Source organism: Aplysia californica, unplaced genomic scaffold, assembly GCF_000002075.1.
Source record: "Aplysia californica isolate F4 #8 unplaced genomic scaffold, AplCal3.0 scaffold00257, whole genome shotgun sequence".
NCBI lineage: Eukaryota > Metazoa > Mollusca > Gastropoda > Aplysiida > Aplysiidae > Aplysia > Aplysia californica.
The window spans coordinates 737,295-752,470 of NW_004797527.1; the positions used below are offsets into that span (position 1 = coordinate 737,295).

At 37.1% G+C, this 15,176-nt stretch overlaps 1 protein-coding gene across 1 annotated transcript; it reads left to right on the forward strand.

Moving 5' to 3' along the window:
• Nucleotides 1-190: 190 nt before the first annotated feature.
• Nucleotides 191-9,299, forward strand: LOC101855110 (RNA transcription, translation and transport factor protein; the record flags this gene model as incomplete). Its single annotated transcript, XM_013083846.1, is given in 7 exon segments — nucleotides 191-315; nucleotides 1,039-1,138; nucleotides 3,024-3,116; nucleotides 4,577-4,665; nucleotides 4,816-4,890; nucleotides 6,636-6,684; nucleotides 7,738-9,299. Coding segments are annotated over 7 exon segments (686 nt in total), but the record flags the coding sequence as incomplete, so codon positions are not given.
• Between the last annotated feature and the right edge of the window lie 5,877 nt (nucleotides 9,300-15,176).

Below are 15,176 nucleotides of genomic sequence, written 5' to 3' on the forward strand. Positions count from 1 at the left end.
CACACACACACACACACACACACACACACACAAATGTATATATGTCATATGTATATATCACCTATCTACCTACCCACCTACCTATTTACCCACCTACTGTATTATATGATGTCCGTACCGTGCCTGAGTGTCCTTTTGTGTTTTAAAAATTCTTTGTATACTCTTTCTATTCTGTTCTTTACTCCGACAGATGAATCCTGCTTCCGATCTATGATTTTGTGGTTAGAAGATCAAAAGATCCGCCACTACAAAATTGAAGATCGTGCAGCCTTGAGAAACATTCAAGATGGCAACTGGGACAATATTGCGCAAAATGTGAGAACTAGATGATGAAAGATATTAAAAATATCAAGATCTAGTTTGATATGTATGTGTCAAAAGGTTGATTGAGGTACTGTGAGGAAACCCAACCTCTTGGTTGATTGTTTAAAAAAACCCTGTATATACTTACATTACAAGCATAACTATTTTTTTTACGCAACTTTTTTCATTAAACACCTCAAATTTGTTTTAGGTTTCATCTAAATTCTTTTCTATAGTGATATGACATCAAGGATTTGGGGGTGAGAAAGATGAAGGGAAATCAGTAGACAGGGAGAGACAAAGAGTATGAGGAGATACAATACAGAAGTACTTGTGATATGAGGTCTCATGGCTATGTTTTGAATTTTCAATATAATGATATGTGTGTGTATTGTTCAGGAAGTTCTCTTCTATTAGTGCTTGTTCTCAGTCAAGTATCATTTGTAAGTGAGAAGTACAGTGTGTTTTTATTGTTGTAGCTCAGAGACAAAGGGTTGGTGTTAAATTAATCTTACAGTTTACATATATGTCAGATGAGATTTGCATTTACGTGTCATTCAAGATGATGTAATCCCTATTCCTTTGCCACCATGTTTTTTCTGAGCTGTAATAGTAATAACTGCCAAATGTTTATCTGTGGCTCACACTATAACCCATGTAAACAATTTGACAGTGTAGACTCTTAATTTTGTTGTTGAATTCTTTTGTTTTTAGATTGTTTTCTTTTGCATTCAGTTCTTATCACAAATCAGCTGCCCGTATGGTCTAGATGACAAGCCTGCGCTGCTAGACTGGCTTCTGGGCTATGCTGTGAGACTGGAATATGGAGATGACAGTAAGAAATTATTTTAGATATCGTTCTTAGGTGTTTGGTTTTACCCCCTCTCATGTAAGCAATATTTGAATTTATAGCTTTTTGATAAACATACGAGATTTATCTTCTGATAAAGTCCTCATAAATTAAAGCTCCCAAATTTCAAGTTTAAAAAAAATGAATTTTGTTCTTTTTATATAAATCTGAAACACTTGATTATTTTCCACCATCTCTGTTCGTACCTTGATTGAGTGTAACATATTAAATTTTATGTCTACGCTGCAGTCTAACAACAGACTTGAGGACAAATCTGATCATGCTCTGAGTGAGCTATGGTTAAGGAATGCTGTAGTTTACCCTGTAGAAAGGAAGAGCTCAGCAGTAGAGACATCATTTGCTTGTGTCTTCTTATGCTTTGATTTTTTCCTGTGTGGTGTGTGGATAGGATGACTATTTTATATATTTATGCACAGTGGCGGTGGATGGACCAAAATTTAGGCAATGCTTGAGTTGTTTCCACTTCTTTACCAACAAATAACAAGCAATAAGAACTAAACAGTGATGATTTTTCTATTCTCACGGTGAGCCACGGCATTTTGAGAACCATTCAAACGAGAAGAGTTACCTTTGTTTCCCATCTCTTTGTTCTTAGTTAAAATTCTTGTTGATGGTGGGGACGAAGCCATTTCACCTCCAAATTTCCTCTAATTATTTTTCATGTGGTGAAAAAGTTGCATTAAAAGTAGTTCAACCTGATTTATAACTGTTAAATCTCAGCGGCACAAACACAAACATGCACACACAGCGCTTCAAATATATTATTACTTTTATTAGCTGGATTAGGCCGTGTAGTCGAGAAAGTTGAACGCACACCTAACAAAGAACCAATGAGTGCATAGGTATCTGCGTCAGTGGGGGAAGTGTTTCGTAAACTTTCACCCCATCGTGAGGGCTAGGAGAGCGTGAGCCCTCAGTGCAGTGTTATTTTTTTCAGTCTTCTACTTTTTTTTACAGGAAGAGTTTCATTAAGGACGGGTCGTGGGAAGGGGCTCATCTTTTGCTGAGCCCTAAAGACATTTGATTGGCTTCTGGGTTACTATAGTTGTAAGCGGTGACAACAGTGATTGGATAAATGAGCAAGCCACCAAGTTGATCACTCTGAGTTCATTGCGTGCAGTCAAAACGGTTTCAACTGCTTATTTCATTATATGGAGAAACTGTCATTTACTTTGGGATAGAGTTGGGGGTGGTGGGTGGGGAGGGGGGAGGGGCTCAAGCCCATGAGCCCTTCACTACTCACCGCCACTGTTTATGCAATTAATGTGTTAAGTTTATATGCTATATATACATAGAATTGCTTGTAATTACTTTTATTGTCTGTACTTACTTGAAAGTTCAGTTCCGTTTAAGCTCCTTCCGTTCCAATCAGGTCTTATGGGTTTGTCCACCAAGTATTTTCCTAAAACTTGTATCTAACATGTGGTTGGAGGGTGTTGCTGGTAGGTCCTACTTCTTAACTTTCCCTCTTTTGTTTTTGTCTGTCTGTCTTACTTTTTCCTTATATTAAATTACCATTATTATGACAATGACAATCTTTATTCATCTCGCAGGGAGAAATTTGTCCTGGTTGTTTACAAGGGCAGTAGATGTTACAAAGGTTAGGTGCACTCACGCATACACACAACAGGACAGGACATTTGTAAATACACAACCCACTCTGTAAAACATTCTCTCTCTCTCTCTCTCTCTCTCTCTCTCTCTCTCTCTCTCTCTCTCTCTCATTTGTAGCACTGTGTGTTCAGTAACACACAGTATGTTGATGTGCTTCTAAGATATTTACTTCAATAAGCCAAAATTGTATTTCTCAGTAATTAGGTGAAATCAACTTTTGCTTTTGCTTTTTCAGCTGAAAAATTCAAGAAAATAACACCTGAGAAATTTCAGCAACGAAAGGCTGTAAAGGTTGGAGAGTCGACAAACCCTTTGGATGCCTTAGATTGTAAGTGTAAGGAGACGTGACTGCAAATGCTTTTGTAGACTTTGATTGAAACGAATGTGGATTTGATTACTTATAAAGAGCAAAAATATTGAGATGAATTCTTTCAAACATTATTGTACCGGTGTTCATATCTAAAGTGATTGATTTTATTGTGTTTATATCTTAAGGGATTAATTCCATCGCTTTGTTTGCTTTATATCTTAGATGGCCGTGATAGACCCGCTGTGAGGCTGCTCACTCGCAAACCACGCATATTTTTCATCTTTAATAGTTTCGTCAGTGTCTTGTTTTTTTCCAGTGAAATTGGAAATCCAGGGGAGCTGACATACAACTGGAAAAGTCAGAGAACACACATGCACACGCACACAAGTACATCATATACACTCGTTTTCCCTCTTTATCCCTTTTTCTCTCTTTCCATTTCCACTGTATCTCTCTCTCCTCTCTCTGTGTCCGTCTGTCTATCTGTCTGTCTGTCTGTCTCTGTCTTTTTATACTTGGAAGAGTGAATGTGCTTTGAAAAGTGATTTCCCATTACAAACCGACAAAGCAAAAAATTGAACATGTGATATGGACTCTGTCGCATCTGTTGTCATAGCTGTCAGTTGTGTGTTATGTGGGCCCTGAAACTACAGCAATAGAAGGTTATAAAAGAAATGTCCTTTGCGCTATTTTTTTCTTGGACAATGGCGGAAAAATTGTGCTCTGTTTCATTGCTTTCCATAGTCTGTGGGCAGGTGGCCTTAGTTCAGAAATTATTGGACAAACTTGCCTCTGTTCTAAACACACTTTTGTACTGACTTTAGGTAAGAAAATGAAGTGATGGTGGATTATACTTGAATTTTAAGATATTACTGTTCTGATCTTTTCTGAAATACTGAAGGAATTTTCTTTTTTATTGGTGTGAGGCTGAAAGATAGGTTTTTTAAAGTTGTTTTTTTGCTGGAATTGAACACTGTTTGAAACCTTGGCCTAGATTTTGGTTAATTGAAAAAATTCTGTTGCACATTGAGACTACCTGTTGAAAGTTATTGATTGGCTTTTGTGTTGTAGATGAAAAGACTTTCACAAAAAACAGCTCGCTCAAACAGTGAAGAAACTATACATATTCATATATAATAGAAATAAGTTCTATTGTCAAACTGTACTGTAATATTCAAAGTTTTACATTGAGAATTTTAGAATGGTTTTATAAGGAGGTTTTGGACTAAAGAACTGGCATGGAAAGATTTTGATATCAATTTTCTAGATCTGACTCTGAAAACTGCAGTACAACAATTTCTGTCACTGGCAATTTGATAAAAAAAAGTGCCCATTGCTCAAGAAATCAGAAGAATATAGTAAGAATAATCTGTGGTAAAGATATGGAAAATGTGCCATTGTGTCCTACGCTGCGCTGCCTCACTTTTTAAACTTTACACCTGGGATGCATAATGAGTCTCATGTTCTGTCTCCTGCAGTTGAAGACGCAGAGTTCAAGGCTGGTGTCACGTCACTGGCAATGTTGCTGCAGGTCCCTCCTCACCCAGACCATCTGGAGCAGCTCAAGGTAGGTTCAAGCAGTTTTTCCTCCTTGCTTTTTATTATTCTATTTCCCAGTAATTCCATGTTGCACAATTTTTCTATTCTAGTGAATTTAACGATTGCACTTTGTTAACTGGGATGAAGGCTCAATATATTTGTCTTATATATTTGACAGGCCATCTGCATTTTACTGAAGGAAAAGTTTTCAACAGAAGTGTTGGAAGGAGCGATCAAGAACACAGATGCCAAGGTAAATGTGTCATGATGTGGTGGAATCAGGCGCTCATCAATTTTTGGGCATGTAGAGTTATTGGTATCATTTGAAAGCTGATTCATTTGCCTTTGCTCCTATTGAAATAGATAGGCCAACTATCTATATTGAATAGAAGTCAATATATTTTCGATTGAAGGAGGTCAGGTCGCCTGGTTTCACTGGTGAAAGTAGCGAGAAAATGGCCATCAAAGTTGAGTAATTCCAATAGCTAAAGAGTCCTTGAAAAGTGAAAAAATGACATATTTTGTTCCTTTTATCAACTTTTTAAAAGCAAAATTCACATGGAAATGTGTTTTTATATGGAAATAAAAGGGGTTGATCCAAAAAATGAAAATTCAGTAAAAATTTCCAAATTAGCGGAAAAATGCCTGTTTCTCTGATTTGGTTACTTTGACGAGCGCCTGATTTCACTACACTGCCGCACAAATATTTCTTTTTTCTTTAGGAACATTTTTTTTCAGATCTTGGTACATACCAGTTGACGGATAAAAGTTTTTACTCTTTACATCTGTCTGTTTTCATATGAATCTCCCTAGCAATGATTGAAAGACGTGTCTGTTTACTTGTCTTTTTCGTATATAAACAAGAGATTAAATTCATTGGTGGTGCAGAGATGCCGCTCCTCCCGAATGTGACGGGAGACTCCTGAAAAATGAGTCAGTCTCTCGATATCCCGGCCATCGCCCCAATCTCCTGTTTTTCCGTATTTTTTCTCAATTTTGAATTCCAGCCTTGAGAAGTAATAAAAAAACCCATCAATGGTAATTGAGCCAAAGTTCAGGTAACATGTCAAGGGAAGCAACCAAAAAATTCAAATATGTAAAAGTGGACAACAGAGTTGTTTTCCTTTTTTCCCCCAGGCAATTTGAGACCTGGAATTTCAATACACATCAATTTATACAATACAATATCGATTGTCAAAAAAGGCTGGGAAAGGTGCAAGGCTGCCACTGCCAAGCAGTTTTCGCAAGCACCTTCCAATTGAAAGTGATGGGTTCTTGTAAATAGTGTATATATAACCTTCAACAATAAGTATGTGTATATTATAAGGAAGTGTTTAAAAGCAGAGATTTCATTTTTATAGCCTTGTGACCATGACCTTCCTATTCATTGTTGCTGAGAAATGAAAGACTTACTAGTAGGCCTACATTGTACTTTTACTAGATCTACCTGAGTGATTACAGTCATAAAAATCAACTGCTACATGTATGATGACCCACTGGTAAATTGTGTTAATAATTCAGCTTAAATCTTAAAAGATAGATCTAGAGCTTTAGATAATATTGGTAATTAGAATTTAATGCATTATAATCTCCTTTTTTGTTAAAATATTTGCGAAACCACATGATTTTGAAATCTCCCTATTTTTTTTCATTTTCCCTAAAAAGTATGGCTCATCTCCCTAAAATCTATCCTGGCAGGTTTGCGTCTCTGGTGGTGTACTGTACGCTGTGTATGAAGATCTGCTGACATTCTGTTCATGAACAAGTTGTCTATGAATGACATATTTCAGTACCCTTTAATCTTCTAAATTGTCAGGTTTGACGATTTTATACCGTTTTGTCTCTTAGGTAACCGTTAACTCTTGATAAAGAGTATTGTCCCGATTGTCTCACCTTTTTGTCCTTTGAATTTTTAGGAGATTTGTTGTTTAATTTATTGTTATAGCTTTGGGTCTACAGTAGACTTTTATGACACCTAGTGCTTTTTTTCCCTTTCAGGATGAGCATATACCTTTAGACAGAACTGAACTGGGATTTGAAGCTGGAGGTAAATAACTGTTTCACTCACTTTGACTTTTGTTTTTCTTTATCTCTGTTTTAGAGCAGTAAAGATATTGTGCACTATTTTATTCTTTTGTAATACATTCATTTTTCTCTGCTTTTAGAGTGTTACACAATTTTTTGGTCGAAATGGTCCCGGAAATATTATGTGACATTACAGTTTTAACTTTTTTTGTGTTAATCCTAAGATATCGTAGTTATCCTTTGCTATGCTCGTGCCATTCCACAATGTACAGTTGTTTTAATGTCTCTTTCCTTTCTTCATCATTATTGTAAAACATTTTAATGCTAGCTATTGGTGATGGTTCTTGAACAATTTGGTTGGAAACAGGCATCAGTTTTGATTTGTTGGATAAGATAAAGCAAGTTTGTGATGGTTTTCTCTCAACACCGCATACAATGTTCAACACACTGGCTTGGCACAAGTGCACTGTGGCATGGAAAGAGTAAACCGTTTAGCTCTGCTGTGTCATCCTTCTTTAATAGCAAAGGGAAGATAATAATGAATACACCACCCCCTTCTTGACAAAAGTGTATGGTATTGCCTTTGCTTTCTATTTTTCTTTCCTAGGTCTACTTTCATCTCATCACTGATGCTCATTTCCAGCTAAATTTATGGTGGTAATTATTACAACGGTGCCAATACCTTCTTTTGGCAAGACACAGCTTTGTATTTACTTTAGTGTATAGTATTGCCGTTTCCTTCTATTTTTCTTACTTTCTTAGGTCTACTTTCATCTCATCACTGGGGCAATTACTTTTCTTTTGAAACTGCTTTAGTCCAGTAGGATGTGCACTATTTCTTTATTTGTTGTGGAGGTTATGGTCCAGAATATTCTACGATAAGGGAAACTCCACAAAGTAGGACTGGTATATTTTTTATCTACTTTCGACCTTCGAAAAACCATCACCACTCCTATAACCCATCTCCCACTCCCTTTGGTATCTAAAAAATTAGACACTGTATTTGTTAATAATTTTTCCAAAAATATATTTTCGAATGGATTTTTGTGAACAGGTTTTTCTTTTCCTCTCTTAGATTACATCATGACTGAAGCTGCCAAGATCTTGAGGCTTCTCCACATCCGTGACTTGAGGGACCTCCAGAACAAGATCAACGCAGCTATCGTGGCTGTCCAGGCCATCACAGCGAATCCAAAGACTGACAGCCGGCTGGGGAAAGTGGGTCGGTAGTCGATGAACAAAGCGTGGTACTGTACGAGTTGTTGCTAAAGTTTGGACACATGGGAAATGACAATAACAAATTAAATTTTTTTTTTTTTTTTACCTCACGCACACGTAGAGATACAGAGACACAGATGCACAGACACAGACACACACACACACACACACACACACCACAGCGGTTATGGAGCGCCCATTTAGTTTCGGCTGGCGCGAGGCAAGCAAGCCGGCGCTTCCCCAGGTCACGGGGTCATTTACCTGCGCCGCCGGGGATTTCCCTAATCAGCCGAACACCGGCAGCGCTCTTGTATTTTTTGCAAAGTTTACCAGCGCAGTGAGCCAAAGCTAATGTAAGATGAATATTTTAATAAAGACCACGTAAATATTCAACATATTAAGGAAGAAAATGAAGAAATCGGAAGAACATGGTACATTACACTTAAAAGCTGTGAAGTTCTCAAAAAGGGGACTTAATTTGATAAATGTGTCATGGGTAATCAATTATAAACATCGATTTAAATATGCTTGCCCCCAACGAATTCAATCAAATTTGCACACAGGACTGAGAACATAATGAAATTTGTACTGACAAAGGGGCATATGCACGAAGTTTCTGGATCCGTAATTATTCAGGTTTGAAGTTGATGTTTGCAATACTCTTGCTTTGCGACCTTGTTTTTTCACAGCGATATCCACGATACATGTAACTACAGAACAGATCTTTTCTTGCCGATACACTTATGAAAACACAACCTAAACACAAAATACAAAAAGAACACAATAATGCTGGACTGGAGGAATTATCTCATTTTTCCGCTGTAAGCTTTCGTCTTTTGATGGGTGGTGCACACGACAGAGTAGCTCAGGGTGGGTTGGACGTGTTGTGACTGCATGATTGTTTTGACGTGTTTTTCTTTGTCTGTTAGGCCACGGTTGCATGAATGAGCTCACCCCCTTGCTCACAATGGAAGGCCATTCCAAACCCACATTTTTGTATCCAAGGAACGCAGTGTTTCTCAAGGATGTGTTGTTTGGGGATGACCTTTTCTTTTGATCGATTTTGATTGAGTAGCACGTGTGGTTACGGCACTATCGACTCAAGACCTTTTATTTGCCAAATATGTTTCTGTATAAAGACATATATCGTGTGATGCATGACTGAATATGTGGTATTCTCTCTAAAGTGATTGGCTTTCCATGTGCAATTACTGTGTGGATATCTTTGAAGGTGTCTTTTTTTACGTGAACAAATTTCTCTCTCAGAACAATTAATGCGGTGTCTATTATGCTTTGATTTCGTGTACATGCAACTGTTCCTTTTGCTAAAAATGATGCTAGCTGTCTGTACACATGGGCTGTGATGTATTTATGGCAGTGGCTTCCTATAAATGAACGGCTGTGGTAGGCCTGTGGTGTGATGTTGTGTTGTTTGAGGATGTTATCAAATTCAGAGCAGGCAGGACTTGACCTTGGAATAAGCTCCTCAAACTCTAACTCTGACAGCTGATCATGTACACTAGAACCCTTCCTCTCAAATCTTTCTGCTTCTCGTGGATTATCCGACAAAATCTTACAGCCCTGTAACAATTGAATGTCCTCCTCGTTTTTTTCCAGCCCCCTTTCATTTTTTGCCGTAGATATGCACATTTTGACCTATTCCAGGCGTGCAATTCTCCATAGATTGATGGACCAGCTGTACATCTATATCATGTGCCAGCTGTACATCTATATCATGGACCAGCTGTACATCTATATCATGTGCAGCCTCCTCAAGAAGGCGATGATGTTTGAGCACAATGCCCCCCCTATGATCACGTTGAGTGTGGCTCTCCATGACAAAAATATTGTTAAAAATGACAACGAAATTCAGATGTAGTAGAGGCAAAAAAACTAAAAACAGCAAGGATGAATGTTCAGAGTGGTGGGTTGGTATTTTTAAAAAATCACAGAAAATCATAGAATAACTTCGTGCATTTGAAACTTGCACATGTAAATGAAAATTGTCACCACAGTTGATACATGAATTTCTGTTTAAATCGTTGGGGGCCGGATTGAAATATCTAAATCCAAACTGAAAAAGTTCTAAACATTGAAGATGATAGTTTGAAAATCACAGACTTACTTAAATCCCTTGTAAAACTGATATAATCGGACTTACAAGAAAACAAGTTATACCGGCCTACAGGTCAAACATAGCACGTTACAATGAAATCTCAATCGGCCTTGTAGCATTTATAGTTTCAGAGTTAGGAGGCTTTCAATTCGCACTAAAACGCCATATTTACTACTGCCCCGGCACAGGAGGAGTGGCGCTGCGGTCACCCCAATTAACCCCTCTGACAAGTGATTTATGACTACGCGCTGGGCTGTCGGGCGGGGCGGGCAGGGTGGTGAGGATGGTCGGGGAGGAACCGGGGAAGGAAAACTAAGTGAGCGGTCTGGACGGTATTTTATCCGCTGTGACACAAACACAATCACAGACACACACACACACACACACACACACACACACACAAACACAATCACAGATATAGACTCACTCAAACACACCCACCCACACATTCACACAGACATACACACTCATACAGACACTCACACTTACACTCACACACACTTACACAAACACACACACAAACGAACACACATACATATGCACACACACACACACCTACACACACACACACACACACACACACACACACACACACACACACACACACACTCACACTCACACTCACACTCACACCCACACACGCACACACACACACACACAAGGGCAGAAGGCGACACACATTTGCCTACACAAACTCACGCACACGGATACAAATGCACACAAAAACACACACATTTATACAAACACAAACACACATATACGCAGTGGATGGTTGACAGGAGCTCTAGTGTGGTTTGCTCATCCTTATCTCTCCTGCTTTTCCATTTATGTTACTCTCTAGTGACACCTTTAATCTTTGGCACTTATATAACCTATTTGTGTTACAAGTGCTGTAAAACTTTTAATATAACTAAACGAAACATATTCACAAAAATTTCTCCACAAACACAAATAAATGCTCAGTTTTCCTCTGTCTCGAAACTTTAGGACTCGAATACTTCAGGTGCATCCAGCTCTTCTAGAATAACCTTTTCTTAAAAAAAATTTCAATGCCTTTTAGCTTTATTTCACAATATTGAAGTACAATATTTAAGTTTGTCTCAAAAGTCCTAATTTGTTATGGTTATTTAGGTAAATGTAATTTTAAAAACAAAAAGAATTGTTTCTTTGTTGCTTTGTTCACTCGTAGACTAATCCTTTTTAAAAGATATCTTCTCATAAATCATCAGCATCATTCCTCAAGCGCCAAAGTCATTTTTTTTAGTGTTCAAATTAGCACCGTGACATGGGCACTCATTATTTTTCTTTTAAAGACTGGGAAGGAAATAACAAAACAGAATGAAACTTTTTTTGTAAGATGTCCCTGGATGTCTTTTTTTGAACTACGGTTTTATCTGGTAAAATCTAGAAATTGTTTAGGGTGACTGTGGACTGTGCTGACGATATGCAGCATTCCTGGAAAAATTAAATTACTTAATTCCTTGAAAGATTTGATCAGATATATTCTGCATCCACAGATAGGAGAATGTTCACCTCTTGTAAAAATATGTCTGTGTGGAACATTTTCTTAATTTTGTTGTAGTTGTCTGTCCACATTTAGGTATCTAGTGTGCAATATCGTCTATGTTTTTAATAGTTGTTTTCCAGAGAGAGAAAGGCTTCTTCAGCTTTCAAAATTGAATTCAAAGCTGAAACTTACTTAACCAATGACAATGGTTGTGATGTGTAAAAGCTGTTACAAAAATGGCTTACTGGTGGTCTTACCATTGCTGTCAGGGTCCCGCATTGTTTTGTCTTAGGTGAGAATGGGAGCTCTTTTTGTCCTTCATGTTTTATCATTGTTTGATTTGATTGAGGACTGGCTGAAACACAGCCCCTCCCCCCCCCCCCCCCCCTTCTCTCATCTCCCTACCCCCTCCTGAAGAAGATTTAACTTAGTTTATTAAATGTTTGAGGCAAATTGAGCACTTGATGTGAATAGTACCTGTCGTTTTTTTCCACCCCACGAACAGTTCAGAGTGTCTTTCTGGTGGTAAGACCAGATATAAGGGACTAAGTGTCTCATCCTTGGTCTGAATCTTGAGTACATGGTTCTTGTTTACTTGTTAGTATTTCCGTAATCTGTGTTCATGAATCCACAAAGCGAATTATGACAAACAGAAACACGTTGTATATGCAAATATTTTAATGCCAATAAAATAATATGAACAAAATAACACCATTGTTTTGTTTTTTTGTGTGTGCAAATAGTGTATTTTCCATCATCATAATCACAAAATGCCACTGTTACTTACAAGCTTTCAGTCACTCAAACCAATACGACTGATACAAACATGCACAAATAGTTTCAGTCATCAAAGCTCTCTTCCTGTCATTCACAGTAAGTTCTCTCTAATTTTCTTTTATTATGTAAATCTGTTCTCATTTTTAACATGACAATGTCTGTGCTACCCTGGCGTAGCTAGAATCAATGGACATGAGTTTCCTTTCACTTATCGAGTCTCATAAACAAATAGCAGAACTCCAGATTCTCAGTGATGATACATTCCTGTAACTTTATGTTTCAATGATGTACATATAAATTGGTCCTACGGAGACTTGTTGTCACTGTCAGTTATTTTTTTACATCAAAATGAAATAATATAAAATTAATTATAACTCCACGTCAGGAGTGTCCGAACTATGGCCAACGAACATTGATGAATAATGGCCCCTTTTGACCAGTTCAAGCTGTTCAATACCCGTTTGAAACATCTTACTTATTTATGCGAATGTGTCATTTCATCACATGAATATGGTATCTTTTCTTCAATGTGGTATTCAAATGTATTATTGTTCAAGGCCCAAATGTAACATTAATTCTATTCCATTTTATCCCTTGTGTGTTTCCTCATATTCCTTTCTTGGGCACCTCATAATAGTCACACTGTAACTTAAGAAGAGGCAATTGTACTTGAAAGGTTAAAAAAATTCTCAGGTGATAGTTCTCCTTATAATTCCCCTAACTTGTTACAGGTCAATCATTTTATTGCAGTTAATCAGATCGTAATATTTAGGGACAAGATTAAATTTTGGCAAGGTAGCCAGTGAGATGAAAATGAAAGAGCAGAGTTATGAAAGAAAGAAACAATTCAGGTTTTAAACTTCTTGAGCAGACAGTACACAGAAACTTGGGAAGACCCAGTCACTCACATGGGAATGGGAAAAGAGTAAGAGATGAAGAGATGCTCCGTATATTGAATCATTCACTTGGGTGTCTATTTTCTGCCTCTGAGTTTCAAATCAATGATGATGACAAATGGGCCTACATAAAACTAGATCTACCCATTTATGCTCTTAAAACATGAGCAGAGGTAGAAGAGAAAAAAATTAACTGCCTTTACTGTATGAGCTACAAACAACAACTGAAGGTGAAAATGAAAAGTTTTGTTTTAACTTAACTGGGTCAGATAGGGTTGGTCTGTTTGATTTCTGCTTATTAATTGAACACATTTCATTAAAAAAAATTATGTGTTTAAAATGGTCATTGAAATAAAAAAAAGTTCATGGGATTCATCGAGTGTCCCTGATAGGCCTACAATTCTTTCGCAAAGAAAAATTTAAGAAGTGATGAAAAAACTCACAGAGAATAGGGTGAAATGGATCTTCTGAACATTTTTATTTTCATTTATGTATTTGAAGATAAATGTAGACCTGATGTAGAAAGCAGATTGAAAAAAAACTTATCCTAAAGTAGAAAATTTTAACCCGTTAATGTTAGAAAATAAAACTCCACAGCTGTTAAACATCAGTCTAGAGAAAACTCCAATCTGGCCCATCGTTTTCCTGTTGGGGAATTTTCTTTTGCACAACTCCTTATAGTAGATTTATCTCCATGAACTTTTAAGTAGTTGACTTTTAGAGAGATATAAAGAATTTGGACACCATAGCCTGCTTGAGCTTTAATTCTAACCTCAGGATTTTCATTTGTACTTCAACACACACCTCACTCATATGGCACTCATAATTATCATAGCATCCCTCTTTCATACCAATATACACAGCTTGTAATTATTTTCATCATGCATTGTCAACTGAAATTAAATCTTTTTTTTTATTGCAAAACAACCAGATATAGCACAGGAGCATATTTAGTCGCAACTTAGAAAAAGATTTTTGTAAACTAAGACAATTGTTGAAGCAGATAAAAAAGTGACCACGCTTTTAATTTGGCCTACAACATGTCATCGATATGAGAATGAAGCTCAAGTCTACTCGCTCATACACTTTTTCATAACACCTTATTTGTACAATGACAATTGTAATGAAAAATTCACATTCATAGATGAATATTCATTGCTACTCCTGTGAGAGACTAAAGAAATGGCATTCAACAAAGATATTTACAGATTAATTACACAAATACTCGTGATATTTGCTAAAATAATGCTAAGGGTTAATGCATTGAGTCTGTAGAATTATTTGAATGTGATGTTAACTTTAAATAAAAATATCAATGTTCAATGAGTAATTATTATGCGAACTGAAGAGTCCATAGTATTGCAGCTTTACATGTACACGAAATACACTTTGCTTGCAATGACAAATACTGTACCATGAGGTTCAATGATAAATGAGACTGCAAGTCTTGGATGAGTTTGTGGTGAGACAAATGATCCCATACGCTACATGTACTTGAGAAGTTTGAGAAGCTGAATTTGATGTTCCCATTAGACTCTAACTCTGAGGGTTTATAACATCTTCTGGGTGTCAGTTTTATGGAGTGGGACTTGGGTGGCTTGAGGGTAACACTTGTAGGTCCTACTTCTTTATCTTCCCTCTGTTATTTCTCTCTCTATGCCCACTCCTTCTCAGCTCAAAGTGACTGTTAATAAAGTGTTGATTTGCTTCTCTTTACTCAAACTCAAACACAGTTGAAAAGGATGTGCTAATCCCAGATGAAATCGACCAATAATTACATAATAATAAATGTAGCCTACACATATCCTCCAGTATGTGCACATAAATAGATGTATCACAATAATTGAACAAAAAAGCCAATTTTTTCAACAATTTTGACCCCAACAGTCTTTTTCAGCTGACATCTGGGACTGGAGTAAAGAGCCCTACATGTCTTGTGGAGTTGTTTCCTGCCACATACTTTGTACGTGAACATCTATAACAAATGTCTATCTCCAATT